Here is a 20,051-nt window from a genome sequence, read left to right on the forward strand (position 1 = left end):
AAGTGCTGTTAAGCGTGATGTACTAAATACTAAAAAATACCATCGATGTTTGCATTAGAATCTAGATACTTAGTAAAAGAATTTGGTGTTTGATTTCATGTAAAGCCCGCACGGCTTGAAAAGTCTAACATCAGAATTGTTTGTTGACATTATTTTTATTGAAACATGGATCTTTAGCTTGGTTCACCATAAAGTGAAGCATTTTATTTATGATAATAGACAGTTAGGGCTATAGGGGCATTATAACGTTGCTGGTGTAGATACAACTTTATCAGAAGATACAAACATGACCTGCAATAGAAACAAACACCAAAGAGAACACAATGAAACGTTCACTGTTTACAAATCACTTCATTACTACAGACACCAAATGGCAGTTACTGTAAGTAAATCAGTTGCAGAGAACTGACTACATTTAGACAGGGAATTGGGAACTTCTGTTTGGGGCTTTTTCCACAACTCCTCAGTAGAAAAAAGTTTAATGTCAAGCATTCTTTTTTATCCACAAAACAATGCTAACCAACAGACATATCAAAGAATAAGACTGAAGGATATCAACGCCTTTACAACTACTTTTGCAATTATCTTCTTGATTAGGTACTTTGATTTTTTTTTTTTTAATACATTTTGTCAGAAGGTAAATAGCCCAAAAATCAGCAGCAAAAATATTACAACAACAAAACAAGTAAATACAGTGCCAATGTGTCATGTTGTAGAAGAGAATAAAAAGAGGACAAACAATGATAACTTAATCATATAAAATGACACAGAGCTGAAATACAGTGCACTTAAATACCTATGTGACAAAGAATGTTAAATTCTGTATTTAGTATGTAGGGTTTTTTAAACATAAAATCTGAAAAGTCTTTGTGCTTAAACTTTTTTTCCTGTTAAACAGAATTAGTTGCTTACTTCCAATACTGCCACTGTAACTGATATTACAACAGATCACAATTTTCACAGACACATCAACATTAAAACATTTACCTATGAGAAAATAAGTCACTTCTCATTAGTTCACAGTGCGAAAAAGTGGTGTACACTCTGTCTTGAGAAAGGCTTTCAGTTATTCATCAAGCCAGTTGCAGAAAAGTCCTGATACCAGACGCAGTGCTAGATTTAAAGAATGGAAAGCAACACATCACATGTTGGGAGGAAAAAAAATAAATTTCTCGGTTCTTCATGGATATCGTCTAAGTGACCTTCGTCTTCTGTTGTAGAAATGCCTGAGCCCATGTTGCCGTGAAAAATTCATCATGTAATTTTGTTTGCGAGTGCTGTTAAAATCAAAGGGTGGGGGGGAGGAAGAGAAGAGTGTCAGTTTTTTTATGTGTAGTTTAAACTCTCCGGAGCAGTGAGCTAGTGGGACAGATTCTTCTTTTTCCTTGCATGACCTTTCAACCCTATGTAAAGTGGTGTGTATTGCACCCTTTGTACAACAGCAAGGTACAAGGCAATTGAGAATCTGTCCCACTTTGCTTTTATTTACAATTCATTATCTTAGGGAAAGGTTAAGAGCTTTCAGCTAATGAAAATGTGTGCTGCCTAGGACCAGATTCACTAAAGCTATATGCACTTAATACCCTCTCAATATAGGGCATTTCTCTACAGTGGTTTTATACTCTGGTTATCTTTCTGTCTTTCTTCTGTCTTCATCTTGAGAACAGAAGAAAAGCTTTACTCCACTTCATTATCTTCCACTTATACTCTATAGGAAGTGAAGTGCAATGCTTTTATGCAGACTTAACATTTCCCTCTCCTATACACCCCCATCCAAAATTAAAGGAAGATCTAGGAAATAAGCATCATCACGTCTGGGAGGAGACCAGGCAAGAGGCAGCCTGACTGCAGCCTAATTAAAGAAGGGACAGTTGTTCGGAAGACCTACCTGGAGGACAAGACCCATCCCACCTAACATAGGTTTCTACTTCTGTTGAGGGAAGAAAGAACCATGAGAGGGCAGTGGTGGACAAGACGGCTGTCTGGGACTTTGGTACCTGAAACCCATCTAACTCCTAAGGGCCGGATCCCACCTTCAGTTTCCAAATTTCAACAGCTTTGGAAATAGAGCTGTACACATCTGTGGTGCATCCTTGAGCCTACTCATGGCACAGAAGTGCTTGTGCAGCACCACAGAGCCTCTCATCCTACTGCCTCTGCTGTGGCAGGGGACTGCAGAAGAGCCACAGAGCTTCGTCTGGCTGTGCCTTTTCTTAGTCCCTTTACATACATATGCATATCCCTGGTGCATACGCACAAATACAGGTCTACATAAATGTATAGACCAGCTGCATTCAGAATTACATGAGAATGAAAAGGTTTGTGTATTCTGTAGTTCAGATACAGAATGTCTCCTCTCAGACCTACTACTTGTAGAGCACTTGGCCAGCTGTATAGAGCAGCCGAGATGTGGCTGTAAGAGAGACAGTCAGACTTGCACACTGCACTGTAGAGTCCCAGGGTATGGGAAAGACCTTTTGATCAGAGAACTACTTTTAAAAATAAAAATAGTATCATATACTGTGGCCAGACTCTAGATTTTAGAGCCACCTGAGAGCCCCTTTCTCCACATGGAAAAATGGCATACAAGATACTTGGATAGATGCAGTCAGAGGATGCAGTTTCTTTAGAGATCAGAGCACAGCGTTAACCATGCAGACCCCGAGGACAACTCCAACAGGCGTAAAGAGCTTCACCCAGGAGGTACTGCTGGTAACTGCATGGCCAAATTTTCTTTTGGTTTCCAGGGGAAAGGGGCTGCAAAGTCGCAGTGAATCTGTGTGGTCTCAGGCTAATTTCTGACTCCCTCTCCTAACCCTCCCTGCCCACTTAGGACCTTGTGCTTTCTACCTTAGTCTTGAAATGGGAGAAGGATGCCTGGCCTAAGCGTCTCTATTCCAAAGGACGAAATGTTACCAGGAGCCTCCAAACCAAGTAGTCCATCAGATTTTAAAGGTGATCTGTGAAATAAAGGTCTGCAGTAGACATTAGAGTCAACAAATCTCCCATTTGTGGGTGCAAGGCAGGTTTTCACTTGTGAGTTTTATCTGTGAGTAAAAGGTAAATACTCATATTGTAATCAGTCATACTTTCCTCTCTAGTGCATAAGCTTATTTTTAGTGAATGTGGCCCTTAGGAAAAATAAATAATTGCATGCTTTGCAAAATACGTATGATCCTCCAGAGGCAAAGATAGCTTTTGCTGTAGTATGATAACTTCATCTAAAAAAATCTGTATAACAAAATTACACCTTTTTCAACAGCTGATCTAGAACATGACTGACTAAATTGAATAAAAGCGGTTGTGTTAAAATCTAGGATATAAATCCCTAAGCAATTTCAAGTTGCTTCCCAATTAGTTTTCCAAGACTGCAAATTTCTTCACCCAATTTTACAGAAAAATGACACTTTTTGTTTTTGCCACTGGAATGTACATACAAGAATGAAACAAAATCCAGCTCCTGGTGACAATGAATGCAAACAGGTCTAGACTGGGCACAACTTTTGGTGCTCTCACAGTAAGGCAGCACTCTAGAACATCTGGCAACTAGGGGAGGGGTTGATATTTGAGGTTGACTTGTCCTGATTTCTTCGAGTGAAAAGATCTGTGCTAATTTGTAAGAGTTTTGTGTGAGAGAGTGACAGCGGTGAGTCTATATAATTTTAATGCCACTTGGTAGCTCAAGTGCAAAGAAGCATTGAAGATCAGTCTTTATTCTGGTCCCACACTCGTCTCTGAGGAACATCATCCTCGCTGCAATGCTGAGTGCCTCACTGAGGAAGGCAGGAGGCAAACTACGACCCCCAGCCCGCTCCTGAAAGTGGCTGCCGTTGGTCATGAGGCTTGATGAGGTCTTAATCTTGCCTTCCCTTTAATTCCCATTGCCTGGGAAGTGGGTGGTTCCTTAGACACAAGGCCTTCATGGCGACATCCCACCTCTCAGGAGAGCATCCTAACCATGAAGTGAGGATGGAGCAGCTCTCTGCTGGGAGGAGGCTGCTCTGCAGCCAAAACACAGGAGACGGGCCTGGGAGAAAGCACTACCCAGCTCCGAGTGGCCTCACTGTAGGTACCTGGGACCAAACTGAGCCTGTCAATGTGTTTGGCTGAAAAAATTGCTGTTTCTGGATCTGGTTAAATTTAGGACTGAGCTCGGCTGTGAGATTCTCAGCTTGGACATGACTTGGGCAGCCAGGGCATATGCTGAGCTGCAGTTCTTGGCCTGGGGTCCTTCACGTTCCCCTGTCTCCCTCCTGCCTTTGGGCTGTTTACATTCAGCAGCAGCTCAGCAGAGATTTTTCAGGACCTGTTTTGGACACTGCCAGGTATACCTGGCCTGCATTTCACTTCAAATGCCTAACCATTTTCTATCTGGCCTTAAAGTTGATGAAGACGTTTAAAACAATGAACAAAGGGGGGGGGGGGGGGGGGAGGAAAAGAAAGAATTGAAAAAAGGAACAAAGAAGGGGTTACCTAATAAATTACAAGAGATTTAGTTATTTTTTATGTATATCATTCTGATTTGTTATTTTATAAGATGATCAAGATGTTACAAAGGAAACACATATATTCCTTGTCTTACACTGAACATCAGAGGAGTGCAGTGTATGAAAAATAAGAGAAATTGAAATTCCTAAGAACTAAATGTTTATTTTTTTTACTTGCACTGACATGGTTCAAACTTGTTCTCACTGATATCTGAGGTGAACTTTCCAACTACTGTTTGGATGCCAAAAAAACCTTCATAAGTAAAAACTTCATGCCTGCTATAGAAAATGGCATGATTTTAACTCTTGCTATAGGTCAATAGGTATACCCTGTGTATTATAGCATCATATCATATTGTATGGTATGTATAATCTGGTATCCACAAGATAAGAATAGGCCTATATCTATTTTTCTGAAGTAATTTTGTATATTGGTAGGAGGCAAGCACTGTATAATAGAGATCAATAGTGCTTTTGAAGATCACAATAAGAATTATATAATATAGTTTGCAGGAGTACTTACGCATTTCTTGCATTTGGTGGATTTAAGAATGCTTTCAATACTATTAATAACAAATTTAATTTGTATTTTTACAGACTAGTAAAAGGCTTTGCCATACTTTTGCTGTTGTTTTTTGTTTGGAGCACCCAAGATGTGCCAGACAGCACCAAGCTATATTAGGAATAAACCCCTCCTTCCATAATGGAGGGTGTGGAGGGAACTTTTGTTTGGCTATCAGAGGCAACTTGGAGGCTGCTTTGCAAGTGTGTAACGGACTGTCAGCATCTGCTGAGCCTTCTGCATTTTCTGTGCATTCACTGAACCATCAGTGAATCAGAAAAGTACAGATCCAAAATAGTTATCTGTGTATTGCTGATGGAGCAAACAGCAAAAAAGCAATTAATAGGAGCAACTACTGCATAATCTGTTCGACAGTTTTGAGTGCCTTGTTAAAAAATAAATAGAAGATAATACTGCTCCAATTTATGTTGGAAACCCTAAATAACTTCCCGGTGAAGTCACTGGAATTATACTAGTTAGATGAAAACAATATGCAGCCAATACAGAAGAACAAAATTCTGTCTAGGGCATGTTCAATAAATACCTACAATAAAGCAATTTATGAGAAGGAGTTGCTCTGGGTCTTTAGTCTTTAATAGAACATTCTTGCTATTGCATGTTTCCTAAAGCACAGTTTGAACTACAAGTCTGCAATTTAAAATTTATGAAAATAGAACATAGCCAAATGGAATGAAAAATAGGCGGTAAAAAACCCCAGTATATACTAATGCCGTTCATTATTTCTGTGGTTTTATTTTTAATTGACAGGGAACAATAGGAACCGAATAGAAACAAAAATAGTGGGATAACAAAATGAAACATGAACAAAGCCTTAGAAAACTGCAATGGCATGCCTCTCGGGACTAGGCTTGGGGTACATTTTGAGTCTGAATTACAAATGCTTTGTTAGGATGGTACTATAATGAGAAAAGTGATGTGCTCTGACTGAAGGCCTGACGGCTCATCTCAATGACAAACTTTCTTTGGCTCCAGTGAGGTCAAGTTGTGACCCCAGATCTCAGTAACTATGTTGGCTAGTGGTATCTCTTAACTGTGACAGCACAAAGCAGCAGAGTTACAAGAAACAAAAGAACTACCTGGGAGACACTTGCTGTGTGTCTGAGGGGCACGCGTGGCTATGCCACCATGCAGATTCACTGACATACGCTGCCTGGCTGTGTCTTCAGCTCTGTGGTCATTAATTCCAGAAAAAAGTGGGAATTCCCCCTTGGAGCAGAGAGGTTGCCCATGCAACGCGCTGCGTGCCCTCCACTGGCAGGTCTCATTGCACCGCAGGAGAAGGAGAAGCCCTTCTCACCACAGCCTCAGTGAAATTCCCACTGTGGTACGGGGTGAGCAGCTGAACACTTTCTGCTCAGTTTAACTTCCCCCAGTGCTCCCTGGGGAAGAGCTGCAGGATCAGGGCCCTCAAGAGCTACATGGCACGTCTCAGAGAGTACAAATGACTTTCCACCGACCCATCACTGACAAAACTGTGCAAGAACTGTAGCTGTAACAGCAACATACATTTGATATTGATTCAGGGAAGTACTTACCTTATTCTAGTGTAAAACCAATGACAGCAAACAATGAAATACAACACAAGTTAGAAAATGGCTTTCAAGGCATGCAGCATTGTGATTAGTCATAAAACCCTGATGAGGTTTAGAGGCAATATAGGACTTTTCGTCTCTTTTGAAAATAAAAATTGAACAAATTATTTCCTGATATTTCAAATCAATGTTTATATTTTTATTTTCTATAAAATTCAGCATGCACTTTGTAGAAACATAATAAAAATGTCATAAAAGCACAGACTGCATCATATTAAATTTGGCATAAATGTTGTGAATATTCAGATAATTACCTAATGTTTGAACTATTTCTGTTCTTTATTATAAATATGTTGATACCGGAATTTAAGTGCATTTTTCAAATCATTGCTTTTTACTAAAAAAAAGAAGCAGATGAAAATGCTTTTCCACATGAGCACTCCTTGTTAGAGCTACAATATATAATTTGTATTTTAATGTTGCAAAATAAGGATCAACATTCTTTGCACCAAATGCAACATAAGTTCTCACTAAATCATTTGTGCCAAAAACGTGAGAATATCTTGACAATGAAGAGCATGGAGTGATGGCTATGGAGGGATTTGTTCTGTTATCCAACAGTTAACCATAAAATAGTAGGTGGGGATAATATTTCTTGCAATCCTTGCACAACTCAAATTCCCTTGGATCACATAATGAGTTTTGGGGTGCAAAGAAAGCAACATCAGACCCTTAGTGTTCAGCTTATCATTGCCCTTTATTTCTCAATACCTTTGACCAGAATTGAGTTTATAAGAGGTCAATAAGGGCCTGCCCTATACACAAAGAAATGGCAGTTCCAAATGCACATGCAAAAAAGTGCGTGGTGTCTGTGCAGCAGACAGGCTGAGAGCTGTGCTTCGAGAAAAAACAATGTGCAAATGAAATGCTGGGTTGGACATGGGCTCTTCTTAGGGCAGAAGTACACGGGTGCTGAAAATCACTCTTTCTTAAGTCTGGGGTACAATACTTTTTCATCCTAAGAAGAGCCACATGGAACATGTGAGAGTTGTGCCCAAAGCTTTCTTTACGAATGGAGAGAAAAAATGCTGCACTAATGAGGAATAATTGGCACTAGCTTTAAAGGGAACTGGACAACTTGATAATTAATATCCTCTCCCCACCGCAGGATAGACATCAACTGTTGTTAAAATAAGTTGGCAAGTGGTTAGTTGGCAAGACTAATTTAATGTATAACATAGAGCAGGTATTGCATTTCACCTGTTCTAAAGAGGTGCTCAGTTTGAGCACCATTTGCAGCTGCATTACAGCCTTAACGATACTGCTTTTTAATGAGTGATTCAAATAATCCATTCAGAAGTGGAATGATCCTAAGTAACGTACAAAAGCACCCGTTTTTGGCCTTTCTTATCACTGTCAGGTATTTTGCATGCACGTATAATCTGCAGGTTAATTTTTTCGCCCGCAAACTATCTTAGGAGCAAAAAAGGAAACAAAGAAATTGCATCCTGAAAATGTGTTTGCTGGTAAGAGGATGATGGCCCGTGACTCAGAAATCAATTAGGCTGAACAGAGTGTCATGACCCTGGCTGTGCATCAGCTGTAAGTGGTATCTGCGCTATGACTTGGCAGCTGGGCCCGTGACAGAATTAATTTCAAATCTTTGGATTGCTGAGAAGAGTTGAGCCATGAAAGCAGGTATTCACAGATTTGTCCCTGGGGTGAGCACTGTAAGGAGGAGCAGGGACATCCCGCATGTTGGATGGGAAATAAAATCAAGAAAGTCCTTGGTTGTGCCTCCTCCCTACAGACCACCTCTCCCTGCAGGCAGGGGCTTTCCCTGCTTCCCCTCTTACTCCAGCCCTTAGTTTGCTCACGGAGAGCACAGCTCACTTGCCCGTGGGCTGAGGAAAAGCTGGCACAGCACCTAGGTGTGCACCTGGGGTGCAGGCAGCCAAGCCAACACCTAGGGCATTTGGGAAACTCAGGCCTCTTTGCCAGCCCACGGGGTAGTGGAGGAAACACAAGGCGAGAAGAGTGGAAAGCCAGGAATTTCTGTACGTCCCAAACCACACCTCTTAGTATAGGTTGGCTTCTTGCTGTAACAGCTCACAGGCTAGAGGCTTGCCTGCTGCAGCGATGTGGGTACACAGGTCACAAACAAACATGGACTTAAACCAGGGCCAGCGAGGATAATCTTGATGGTGCCCAGCGAGGTGTATGGAGTCTCGTTCAGGGGGGTGCAGGGTTATAAGAGGACCACGCACAGACTGCGTTAAACACAGACCATCAACAGGTCCTGTAGCCAGAGATGTTCATGGCTTTCTGAGAGAAGGTCAGGGTGCCAGCAGGAATTACTTCCAATTCAGGAGGCACAGGTGTTTCCTAAGGTATCCCAGCGTTGGGACAAATAAGCCAGGCAGAAGCCTACTGACTCTCCAATGACTCCCTATAGATTTAATGGGAAGAGGTAATGACAGCACCCTGGTGAATGGTTTTAGTTCAGGCCATGCGTCGCTGCAGCCATGCCAGAGAGCCCTGGGGTGCCTATCACCCACAGAGCTCTCCTCTGGCAATCTCGATGGAGGGGCAGAGAGCCCAAGGGACGCTGCCTCCTGGCCTCTCGCTGCGGAGCTGCCCGGGCAAGGTGGCTTGCTCTCCCCAGGGCCAGGCAGCATTTCTGTGCCCTTCCTTGGAAAATGAAGGAATACTAAGAATTAAAGCTAAGTCCTGTTCCTAGTATTCAGGGTATGAATCCTGGTAGCCCTGGTGTGTGCAGGATCATCCAGGGTTAGTGCGAACAGACACTGATCCAGGCTCCCTTCTGTATGCCTGGAAGCACTCCGTGGAGGTGACTGAGTGTCTTCATCATTTTACAGGTGAAGAAATGGAAGTGCTGGGGGGCAAAAGGGCCAGTGTGAGGTGGCAGAATGAAACAGCAGAGCTAAAGGAAAACCCAGGTGGGAGTATCTATTGACAAGGAACAGTGTGCTTCCCTTCAGAAAGCCTTCCAAAGGCTTTATCGAACCCTTTGTGGGTTACTTGCAAATAAAATTTAAGAGGCCTACAGACTATTTTGATGAATTAGAAGGTGCACATAGAACTTAAGCAAAACAGAGGGGTCAAAGCCACCTGTCAGGTCTGAGCACATGTGGGCATATGAACCAGATGCGCCACAGCATGTAATTCTGCCTTTCCTGAGAGCAGCACGTCTCACGTGTTGTAGTTAGCGGGGGCTGGAACTCCACATCTGGCCTTTGGGAAATATGCTGCCATGGCACTGCATTTCACAGTACTTGGTAAGGGAGAAATCTGTCTGGTTTGGTCTGTTTTCCTCTGTGGGTTGTACCAGGTGTCACTTGAACAGGATGGAAACTCTCTGTCTCTAGCCTGGTATTTTGGCCAGTATTCAGAAGAGCCTTAAAGCTCTGCAACAGGAGAAAAAGAAGAGAAGGGACAAAGCACTGTCTGCCCATCTGGTTCCTTCTCTAGGCACGGTGTGATTACTTGCTGTAGCATTTCTATTGCTGTCTCCATTCTAGTATACCATATCGCATATGGCTGACTTGTCACCACTCAACCTGTGTGTCTAGTCTAAACCCTGGCAGATCTCATTGTCAAGGATGTTCTCCAGAATTCAGCCTAAGAATCACTTTTAAATGATCTGTCCTATTCCTACTTATACTCCCTAGTTCAATGCTCAGATTGATGGATAGTATTATGCTCTATTTTTTTTTCCCACCTGATTCTTTCTTTTTATTTATTTTTTTTTAATTGCAAGGCAGAAAGACATGGGAATATTTCAGAACTACCAGTTCCCTTTTCCATGGTTTCCTAAACATGTGAACCTCCTGCAGGTTCATACTCTTTCATCTCTTTCCTGATGCAGCATCGTACAGCCATTGATTAACTAAGCCAGGAATCACATCCGTCCCTCTGTTCCTTCAAGCTTTAAGCTTAATGTTATGGAAGCAGAGCCCAGCAAGGTGTGTAAAAGCAGCAGAGTGTGTACAGTTACTCAGTGTTGGGACCAATTTGGTTTGGGGTTGATATGAGTGCCATGCAAGCTGGTGCTTCTTGGTGGAAAGAAGAACAGGGCTAACTCAGATAATTCACTTTGCTACTGTTACAAAACATTACTTGCAGTGTCTCTGCTAATTCAGAAACCTCATGGTTATAATTACACAGTCTGGAGGTTATCCAAGCCTAATTTCTTCATTGCTGGTTTTTTGAATTGTTCAGTAAAAGGAATGTTTGAACCTATCTATGGAGCAGGCACGCCTCTCTCTGCCAACCACTGTCAGCGATGAGTTCCCGCCCGTGAAGCCACTAGCATTTCACTTCTACTGGAACTAAATTGTTAGAGAAAAAGCAGGTCATCTCTTCGTGACGTAACACAGGAAAAACGGGTTAGCTGCCAGCGAAACCCATCTCAAGAATGGGAGAATCAGGAGGGTGCAGACACTTTACTTGGTAAAATCTTGACAAGGGGATGAATATAGAGCTCGGACCATAGGAACCTGATATAGTGAACCCTGTTTCTGAACAGTATCCTTCTTACTAAAAAAAGGAAATGAATAAGGCATTAGTTGCTAACACAGATTTTTCAGAGGCACAACAACATTACTTTGTGCAAGAGCAATATAGCAGAGTCTTTTGTACCTTCGAAAGGATATAAATCAGCCTTACATGGCAGCACGGTGTTGAACAGAAATATCCTTTCTTATGTCCCAGCACAATATATTTTGCAGGCATTGCTGCATTACAGGACCACACCAGTACTTGGTGGTGATAAAGCCCCGCTTTCCCTCCTGCGTTTTTCCACGATGCACAACACATACCCCTGCTCTGCCACTTATTTCATGACCGTCTTAACCGCTGACAGTTGCAGTCAGGGCAGAGCATTACCAAAGACTGGTTCTCAAAGGTTTCCCTGGGCCACAACGTTTCTTACTGAGCTTAACACTCGTGCCATGCTGGAGAAATTTCAGTGCTTTCTGAGATGGGGTGGAATGAGGTGAAGCTGATACTCACAGGACGACTTCTACGTGGTCCAAAGCCCACTGATCATGACCTGTTCCGTTGTGACGGGGCTGCCACCAGCGCAGTAAGACTCCTTTCATTCGTGCCTCCCTGTCATCACAAATGCAAGAGCCTGTGAGAGCTCCAGACTATCGGTGGTTTGCACATCCCTACCTACGCCCCGACAGGAACTGAGAGCAAAGTCAAAGCATTATTTCTACATCCCTGAACATCAACACATCGTACATACAAAACACTTAATGGTGAAAAATGCACACAAGGAGGAATTTTTTTTCCCCTCATATCTTGAAAGAAAAACAGAATACTTGTTTGAAAGTATGTTGATAAACGCTAGGCTGGAATTTCTTAATCAGCCTTCCCCTTAAGTTTTCTTCTTTGCTTACCCTCTCATCAACCTTTTCTTGCACAATGATGCCAAGATAGATTCTTTCTTAGCAGAAATATATCTTGTGAACTTAGAGTTAATGAAATGTGACTGGGTACTCACAGGGGAACATTATAAGACACTCTTTGGGCTTGTATAAAGTCCTTTGGCTGATGCTGTGCAATTACTTGCCATGTAATTCCATTATTTACACTGTATTGGAGGAGCACTGCCTTGTCTACAGTGTTAGGATCACTCAGATTGGTATTGCAACTGTCTGTTTGTGAAATACTTCCAATTTGCAGAACAAACATGATTTTGCTGTAAAACACAGAGAGAAAACGTATTTTCAATACGCAAAAAGTATTCAAACAGGAACAATAACATTTCCAGGTTTATTGCAGTTACCTTATTAAAACTTTGAGCATCCTCAAGAATCATTACTTTTAACATGCAAAATAAACTGTTCTCACATCTCTAAAACACAGCTCCCCTTTCAAAGTAATAGTTTACTATGTATAACATATTGCCATATAGTTGGAGGCAATAGATCTAATTTTACAATATATCTGCACAAAACTGAGATACGTAAACAATATAAACATGCAAATGAGTGTATGAAAAGTTAAAAAAGGGCAAATAAAGGTTGAATATGATAAAGTGTGTAAAAGATTTATCATATTCTACCTGGGTGTTCAAATAAGAAAGGAAGAGCCTGATTTACATCTGGCCCATTTGCCAATTCATCCTGTTTCTAATCTTGCTTTAGACAACTAAATACAAACCAATCCAGAAAGCTGTCACTCTGTTAAGAGCCAGCACAGGCTGCTTGCATTTGTTTTTCCATGGCCAAAGAGGCTCAATAGATGAAAAGGAGACTCCTGTTCATTGCCAGGTGAATATAATTCTGTCTGACAACTGAAACAGGAAAATGAGTCCATAATTACTAACAGCATCTTTAGTCATGACTGTCGTAGAGGCACATACGAACATGGGATTTGTCTTATCAGATCAGGCACTGGTCCAGACAATCTGGTGTCCAGTCTTTGCCAATGGCTTCATTGTCAGTGCTGGCTTACTAGACAGTGCTCTGTTGGGCATGACGAAAACATCTCACCTTTTTATCTGACATCGCTTCCTCCTCACTCTCCATCTCCCAAATGGAAGTCACAAAGTGTTTTGCCAACCCTAATGTTTATCTGCCAGCCACATCTGACTGCATGGTAGAGCCAGGTCAGTCCATCCTCATTAACACTGGCTCACATATGAAGAGTTTCCTTTCTCATGAGCTGCTAAAAGAGCAATTTAGGCTCAAAGTATTACCTTGCTCGGGTGAGATCCAGAGGCTTAGTCACAGCTTGTCGTATTTGACATCCATTAAAATACAGCGAATCTCCGTGGGCGTAGGGTGCCAGCTGTCCGCATCCATTCCCTATCACTCCCCCCTGAATGGTTTCCCAGTTTATTTCAGTGACTCTTTCAGATTCAAAATTATCTTTAATATAACTGGGGAGGTCATGGCTAAAAACAGAGCAGTCATCACCTAGAAATGACACAGTGAAGTTACAAAACACACAAAAATCAAAAGAATTGAGAAAATTGAGTTACAATTCCTTGTAATTCCATGCAAGGTTGTGGCCCAATATACAGGGTGACTACAGGCTGAATATATTTCAGCAGATCCATTAATAATGTGCACATTGCTGTACAGCATTCATTTTTAGAAAATTAAGGCTGCGAGTCTTATTTTTTACAGCAGCATAACTGCAATACAGTTTCTCCTATTTTGCATTGATGCCAATGTGAGAAACCTCAAATTGCCGGTTGAAGGGAAACGCGTCTAAAACAGGGAAGGGATCCGATCTTATAAAGTTATGAGACTTTGTCCTGGAAGACATTAAACACTGGCTCCACTCCCACAAAGCACTTATAATTTAACGAGGGCACTCAGGTACCATTAGGCATGTGCTTAGCTGCATTGCGGGATTAGAGCAGAGCACTCTGTCCTGATGGGGCAGAGAACTGAGTCCCTTACAGGGGCCAGTCACCAACATCTGGATCCCATGTACACATCCCCTGGGAGTGGGTGCACCCTTGGAAGGAGTACAGGGGTGGAAGCCATTTCTGGGTAAGCAGGTAGCCACGTTCTGCTTTCAATGAAGGTGGAATGAGCTTTACATACAGTGCCAGACAGCAGAGACTACTGATTCAATCCAGAAAGAGTAAAGGGAGAGAAGAACTGTTATTTGCAGCTCTGTCAAATTATTAATTTATAAGCTGTTACTCAAGCATTCCAGTGATGAATTTAGACATGTTACATCACTCTGTCTTTATCTTTTTGTTTAACCTTGAGCTAGATTAGACTGCAGGAGACATATAAGAAAGAAATGGAAGAAATGAAACCTTGGTATCCTTCGTCACAAATGCAAATGGCTCCAGTCGTGCAATATCCGTGACCACTGCAGAGCTTAGGGCACGCTTCCCCGATGTACACGTGGTCGATTGCCCAGCTTTGCTTCTCTAGTTCTTCTCCCTTCTGAATCCACCTGAACTGAGTTGCACTGCAAATATCAAAATCCAAACACCATATTATGATGTCTGGCAATTAAACACATCTGTACAGCGACGTTCAAATATGCCAGCAGCACATGTAATGAAAAATGGGGTATGAAGGAGTTGTGACTTCAATAACTGGAAAGACCCACCCTGAATGGGTGGCTGCTATGTCATTGGCAGTAGCCACTTCTATTAACAAAAAGCTTCCTGAAAAACATTAATTATATATCAGATCTAAATCCAGCAATAAAGAAGCTTTTTTAATTCACCAGTTGTTCCAAGCAAACAGTGCCAGCAAGACAGCTGACATTTTTTAGGCCCACAGTGAGCTGACCTTTCGGTAACCTACCTGGATGAGACGTGATCGGGGAGCTGGATAGTTATTCTTCTCCACATGGAGCTATTGACAGAGTTATAGATGGTAGCTTCGTGGAATTGAAATGGGGAGCAGCCAATGCTATTAGATGAGGAAGGAAGACAGTGTGTCTGGACAAGCTGCCATGAGTCTGTCCTGTAGGAAACAACAACAAAAATGTTTTAGAACAACTGAAAGAATAATGAAAGGGAAACAAGTAATTTTCAAGGGTCACGACATTGCCTGTCTTACTAAACAAACCCGAGAGATTGTCAGCAATAGTTTCCATGCTCTGTAGCCACAGATAGACAAGAGGTGAGAGGCGGAAACCCTGGTGCAGCCAGGGAGGACTTTCCAGCACCAGGTTTGAGTGCCGTGAAACCCTTGGTGGAGGTACACGCATCAGAGTCCAACCCAGAGCTCCTCTGGGCTGGCGTGACAGAAGGATTTATTTAGGAGTCTGCTCCTTAGTCTCTCTCTTACAGTGTTCAGAAAAGAGTCCAACAGAATTTGCTCCGTGTTCACCCACAGTCATTTGAGCACAGAATATACGTTCGCTTTTACAAATTATAATGCACTACTATACTGCAGCACAGGAGACAGTGTTATTAATTGTTTGCTAGTTAAAGACCAAATTGGAATTAAGTAACCTCCACTTCATTACAGCTTGGTCCTAAATATATAGTCCTATATCATACTAAGACAACAGTTTCCTGTGCATGTGGTTTTCTGCGAGCGCATTTTTAACAGGAGCATGCTCATGACTGTAACTGCAAGCTCAATGCCATGAATCTGTCAACATCTGGGATAAATTATAAAGAGAATTTATGGGAGTTATGTAGACAAATCCCAGTGCTTGCAAACAGGTTTTGTTCAGATCCTGTTACAAGATGAATATCAAAGTAATTGCTTTAATAAATAAAAGCTCTCTAGGTTTTTAATATCATACTTTTTTTTTTAGGTCTATGTATTCTGCTCTCATTTACCTGGCATCCTTTGTATACTCCAGCATCACAGAGTGAAGGTCCCCACAAGAAGTTGCCTCACAGCCAACCACGATCTATAGCACAAATGAAATTGCCTGCTATAACAAGCTAGGTAGACATTTAATGTGATATACAATGAAGTCTTGCTCTCCTTTTTTTCTTTACAGGGTGTATAAAAGAGATTGCCAACTTAGATCTTGGACAAAATCCATCAAAAGTGAATGGAAAACAAAAGACGCAGTACTTCAGATACTGCTTTTACTTAGTGAATTTTACTTCATTGCTACTGTTATTTTCAAACAGAATCCTGACACTAAGTGCCTAAAGTTCAAATTAAATATCTAAACAAAACATTGTTTCTGAAACATAAAGATGTGGTAGCTCCTTGGAGTTTCAGAAAGTGAAGTACCTGACTATGTATTAGTTACCTATGAAATTTATAATTTGTAATGATGAAAATGTGAATATAAACTTGAAGTCAATCCAATTTAAGAACAGAATTATTCTGAATATTTTAAACAACAAGCATATTTGTATCATGTTAGAGTGGAAAGATTACAGTACCCAATGTACAGTACTGAACAGGTAATAGAAAGCTAAAATTTAAGAGCTTCAAAACCAAATGGCAGCCATGCACTAAAGCTGAGTTCTTAGTTTAGAAAGAAAATCTTTGCTGTGACTGGTGAAGAAAAAGGAGGAGAGAGGAGAAAAAAAACCTTTGCAATGAGAGCTTAGTAATACAAACTATTAAATGCTGAAGGGTTATCATAATTTTTGCCCTTAAAATAGAGGAAAAAGATGATAGGTTGGGTAAAATAAGCAGCTTGGGGGGGGTCTTGGCATTCAGTATTAAAAAGCATGTCAGACTCATCTTGTATATGATTTCTTCAAAGAAGGCATACTGTGTGAGTGGGGGAAGCAGTGCTTTGAGGGAGTATATTAGACAGTCAATATGAAATAGGCAATGATGTTGAGAAAAGGTGAAAATATTGATAAGTGGAAAATGAAAAATTCTGGAGCTGTCTTGTCAAATGGAAGAGCAAGAAAAAAAAACCATAATGAGAAAATACATGACCATTTTGATAACCTTGCTTTCATATTAGTTCCTGGCTTTTAAGACATGGTGCTTGGGAAAGGGCCTAGAACATTTCTGGACAACTACATGTTGCCTCTGGCCCATGCAGAATTCTACCTTAAAACAAAAAATATTCAGAAATGTTTCTCTGACTATTTAGATAGTTTGCCATGACACAAGTAAGTAGAAGGGGTACTTCTACTTGAGCACGTTTGCATTTTCAAGATGCCGCTCTTCTCCAGCGTGCCTCTACCTTGCCTTTTCTGCTTATTCACTAGTTAGGGGGAAGTGGCATATTCTGCATGCCGTGTATTCTCACCTTAGAAAATAATTCCTACTGTATCTGATGATCATGAGATTTCAATTTCATGAGAAAGGGATTAGACTTCCAATCCCTCTCAGTAACCCCCAAAGCATATAGACAGACTAATTTGACATTTAACATTCATGCAACCTTCCTGGTTCCCATTCCCTACACTTCAGAATTTCCTTTAAATTCTAATAAAAAGTCATTATTAATTATTAATCCAATTGGGCATCCTAGTTGGAAGAAGAGGAATTTCTGGAGAAACATTAGATGATTTTTCGTTGCGTACTTTACTTTGGAGAGAGAGAACATTTCTTACTTTAAACTGCATCATGTATCCTGGCTGTATAATGAGCTCCCTGGAGGACAGGATGTTGTGTGTTTTGTCCTTTTTCTTATTTGGCCAGTAGAGATGGAATGATGGATTTCCACAGAACCCTGCAGTCCTGACTGCGTTAGGGTAAAAACTCCAGTTTTCTTCATGCGAGGTGCCTTCTATTAAGATGAGTTAAATACAGTTACTGCATTGTCTTGGTAAACATCAAGGCTTAGTAATGGATCCACAGAATCACTAGATACAGTACTTTAGGGATATAAACACTAAATTTATGCTATCTGTCATGACACACAATAAGTAAGCTACTAACAGACATAATAAAAACATCAGCTCCAGAGAGGTAATTAAAATGTTTAAATAATAGTATTTTTAAAAAATATGATTAAATAAAACTTTCATACACAGGAATTTAAATGAAATGAGTTGGACTGAAATAAAAATTCATCTTTCTTATAGGTATATACATATATAAATACACATACATACATATCTGAATATACATGTGTATATATATTTACACACCCCTATCAGTAGCATGAAGAATAGTATATAAACAGCATTAGTCTACAAAATGAAAAATTTGCTGAGTTAAAAAAGAGAAAAAGTGTGCTTGCAAGCTCACAGGGCTTATCTTAGATAAGATAATGGCAGACAACTGATTAGCTATCACAGCCTGTCTTACCGTCATCAAACGTATCTACCAGCTGGCTGGGGTTGATCTCTGCTCCTCCGATCAGGATGTTATCCAGCGCCCACTGCGCCCGGTCGGGGCCTGAAACCACGATCCCGTTGTTGATGGTAAAAGGCTGCCACCAGCGCAAGCGGGTTGTATTGGTCAGAGCGTGTTCGGGCAGAAGGATGTAGTCATGCCTGACTGAGATGTATTTTTGGTAGTCCATCTCATGAAGCAAAGTCCAGGATATCCCTAGAATGAAAAGATGCAGGTTTAGTAATAAAAACAAGCGCATGGCAGAATTGTCTAAAAGATTAAAGGAAGATAATAGGAAATAAAAAATAATAGCTGTGGTCTTCTAATAGACAAATCGTAACTTCTAAGGGTAGTTGGAGACTGTTGCTCATTGCAAGAGTAATCTTGTAGTCATAAAAGGACTCAAATTGGTTGGAAGCCACTGATTACTGAAAGCAGGCAGGAGGATTATGGAAAACTCCCGAGCAATAGATGGAAATTTTGGATGGGGAAAAAACTTTACAAGGACAAAAATAACTTTACAATTAAAAATTACCTTATTATTTTGGATATCTCTGACAAATTCTCAGATATTCATGGTGCTTGAATACAGAACAAGGCTGTAGCTTAGCTGAAACTACAAGATGTACTTGCCTCCGTCAATGGAATAGTCTAGCAGCACTCCCTCCTTTCTGCAAGTTGGTCTGTGGCATGTTGTCATGTTGTTTTCACTCCCAATTCTCCCCCAGTACTGTAGAAATCTAAGAGTGAATGTATAAGTTTACATCTGTTAAAGGTCTGCACAAATCGAGACGTTTGGTTTCTGTTAGGAGATGTGCTGAAAATGTTCAAAATGCCAGCATTTTTAAGCAAGTAACATCAATGTACAAGTAGAACAAAGGTTTCCAAAAACATTGCCTAGTAATTCCCATGGGAACCTCATGAAATTCAGCAAAGCCCTGCCCCTGGGAGGGACTAACCCCTTGCAATGGTACCAGCTGGGGACTGACTGGCTGGGAGCAGCTTTGCTAACAGTTCCCTGGGAATCCTGGTGGAAGGGGGCTAAACATGAGTTAACAAGGTGCCCTCGCAGCAACGAAGGACATAAAAGAAGTTGATAAACTCAGGCAAGGTGAGTGGAGGCCACTGAAATGGTTGGGACTGGAGCACGTGCCCTGTGAGGAGAGGCTGAGGGACCAGGGCTGGTTCAGCCTGAAGAAGATGGCTGGGACTGGGAGACAGTGGTCATACATCGGAACAAGGGAGGTTCTGACTGGCTATAACGGGGTGGGGGGAATCACTGTGAGGGTAACCCAACAGTGGAACAAGATGTCCAGAGAGACTGTGGGATCTCTGTCCTTGGAGGTTTTCAAGACCCAATGGATCAAAGCCCTGAGCAAGCTGGTCTGAATCTAGTGTTGACCTGGCTTTGAGCATGGAGTTGGACTAGAGACTCCCCAAGGCCCCTTCCTTCCTGTAAGGTTGTGTGATTCAGTGAATTCTTGCTGAATGACAGAAGTGAGAGCGTGTGGCTTTATTAAAGCCGTACAGCCAAGGGAAATGATGCTGAAGTTGTCTTCTACGTCATGTCCTTAGCTTGTCTAAACTGACATAATTCCATTGCTCTCCAGCTAAGTCACAATTTTCTACAGCATGTGAGTGGAGTGGGTCTTGTACGGGCACCCAAGAGAGGACAACCAGCAGAGGTTATGTTCTGAACTCAGTGGGAGACACAGCT

The 20,051-nt window shown here is 41.4% G+C and overlaps 1 protein-coding gene across 1 annotated transcript in view; it reads right to left on the minus strand.

Annotated features, from left to right (window-relative positions):
- Window positions 1-1,180: 1,180 nt before the first annotated feature.
- Window positions 1,181-20,051, minus strand: part of RELN (reelin) — a 293,553-nt gene continuing 274,682 nt past the window's right edge. The window contains exons 55-65 of the mRNA XM_075491501.1: window positions 18,968-19,074; window positions 18,308-18,550; window positions 17,608-17,783; window positions 15,907-15,980; window positions 14,915-15,076; window positions 14,413-14,570; window positions 13,333-13,552; window positions 12,133-12,330; window positions 11,637-11,735; window positions 10,345-10,350; window positions 1,181-1,277 (exon numbers count right to left, since the gene is read on the minus strand). Of these exons, the coding sequence (XP_075347616.1) occupies window positions 1,181-1,277; window positions 10,345-10,350; window positions 11,637-11,735; window positions 12,133-12,330; window positions 13,333-13,552; window positions 14,413-14,570; window positions 14,915-15,076; window positions 15,907-15,980; window positions 17,608-17,783; window positions 18,308-18,550; window positions 18,968-19,074 (1,540 nt within the window). The remainder of the gene's footprint in view (window positions 1,278-10,344; window positions 10,351-11,636; window positions 11,736-12,132; window positions 12,331-13,332; window positions 13,553-14,412; window positions 14,571-14,914; window positions 15,077-15,906; window positions 15,981-17,607; window positions 17,784-18,307; window positions 18,551-18,967; window positions 19,075-20,051) is intronic.

Source organism: Mycteria americana, chromosome 1 (genome assembly GCF_035582795.1).
Source record: "Mycteria americana isolate JAX WOST 10 ecotype Jacksonville Zoo and Gardens chromosome 1, USCA_MyAme_1.0, whole genome shotgun sequence".
In the NCBI taxonomy this organism is placed as follows: domain Eukaryota; kingdom Metazoa; phylum Chordata; class Aves; order Ciconiiformes; family Ciconiidae; genus Mycteria; species Mycteria americana.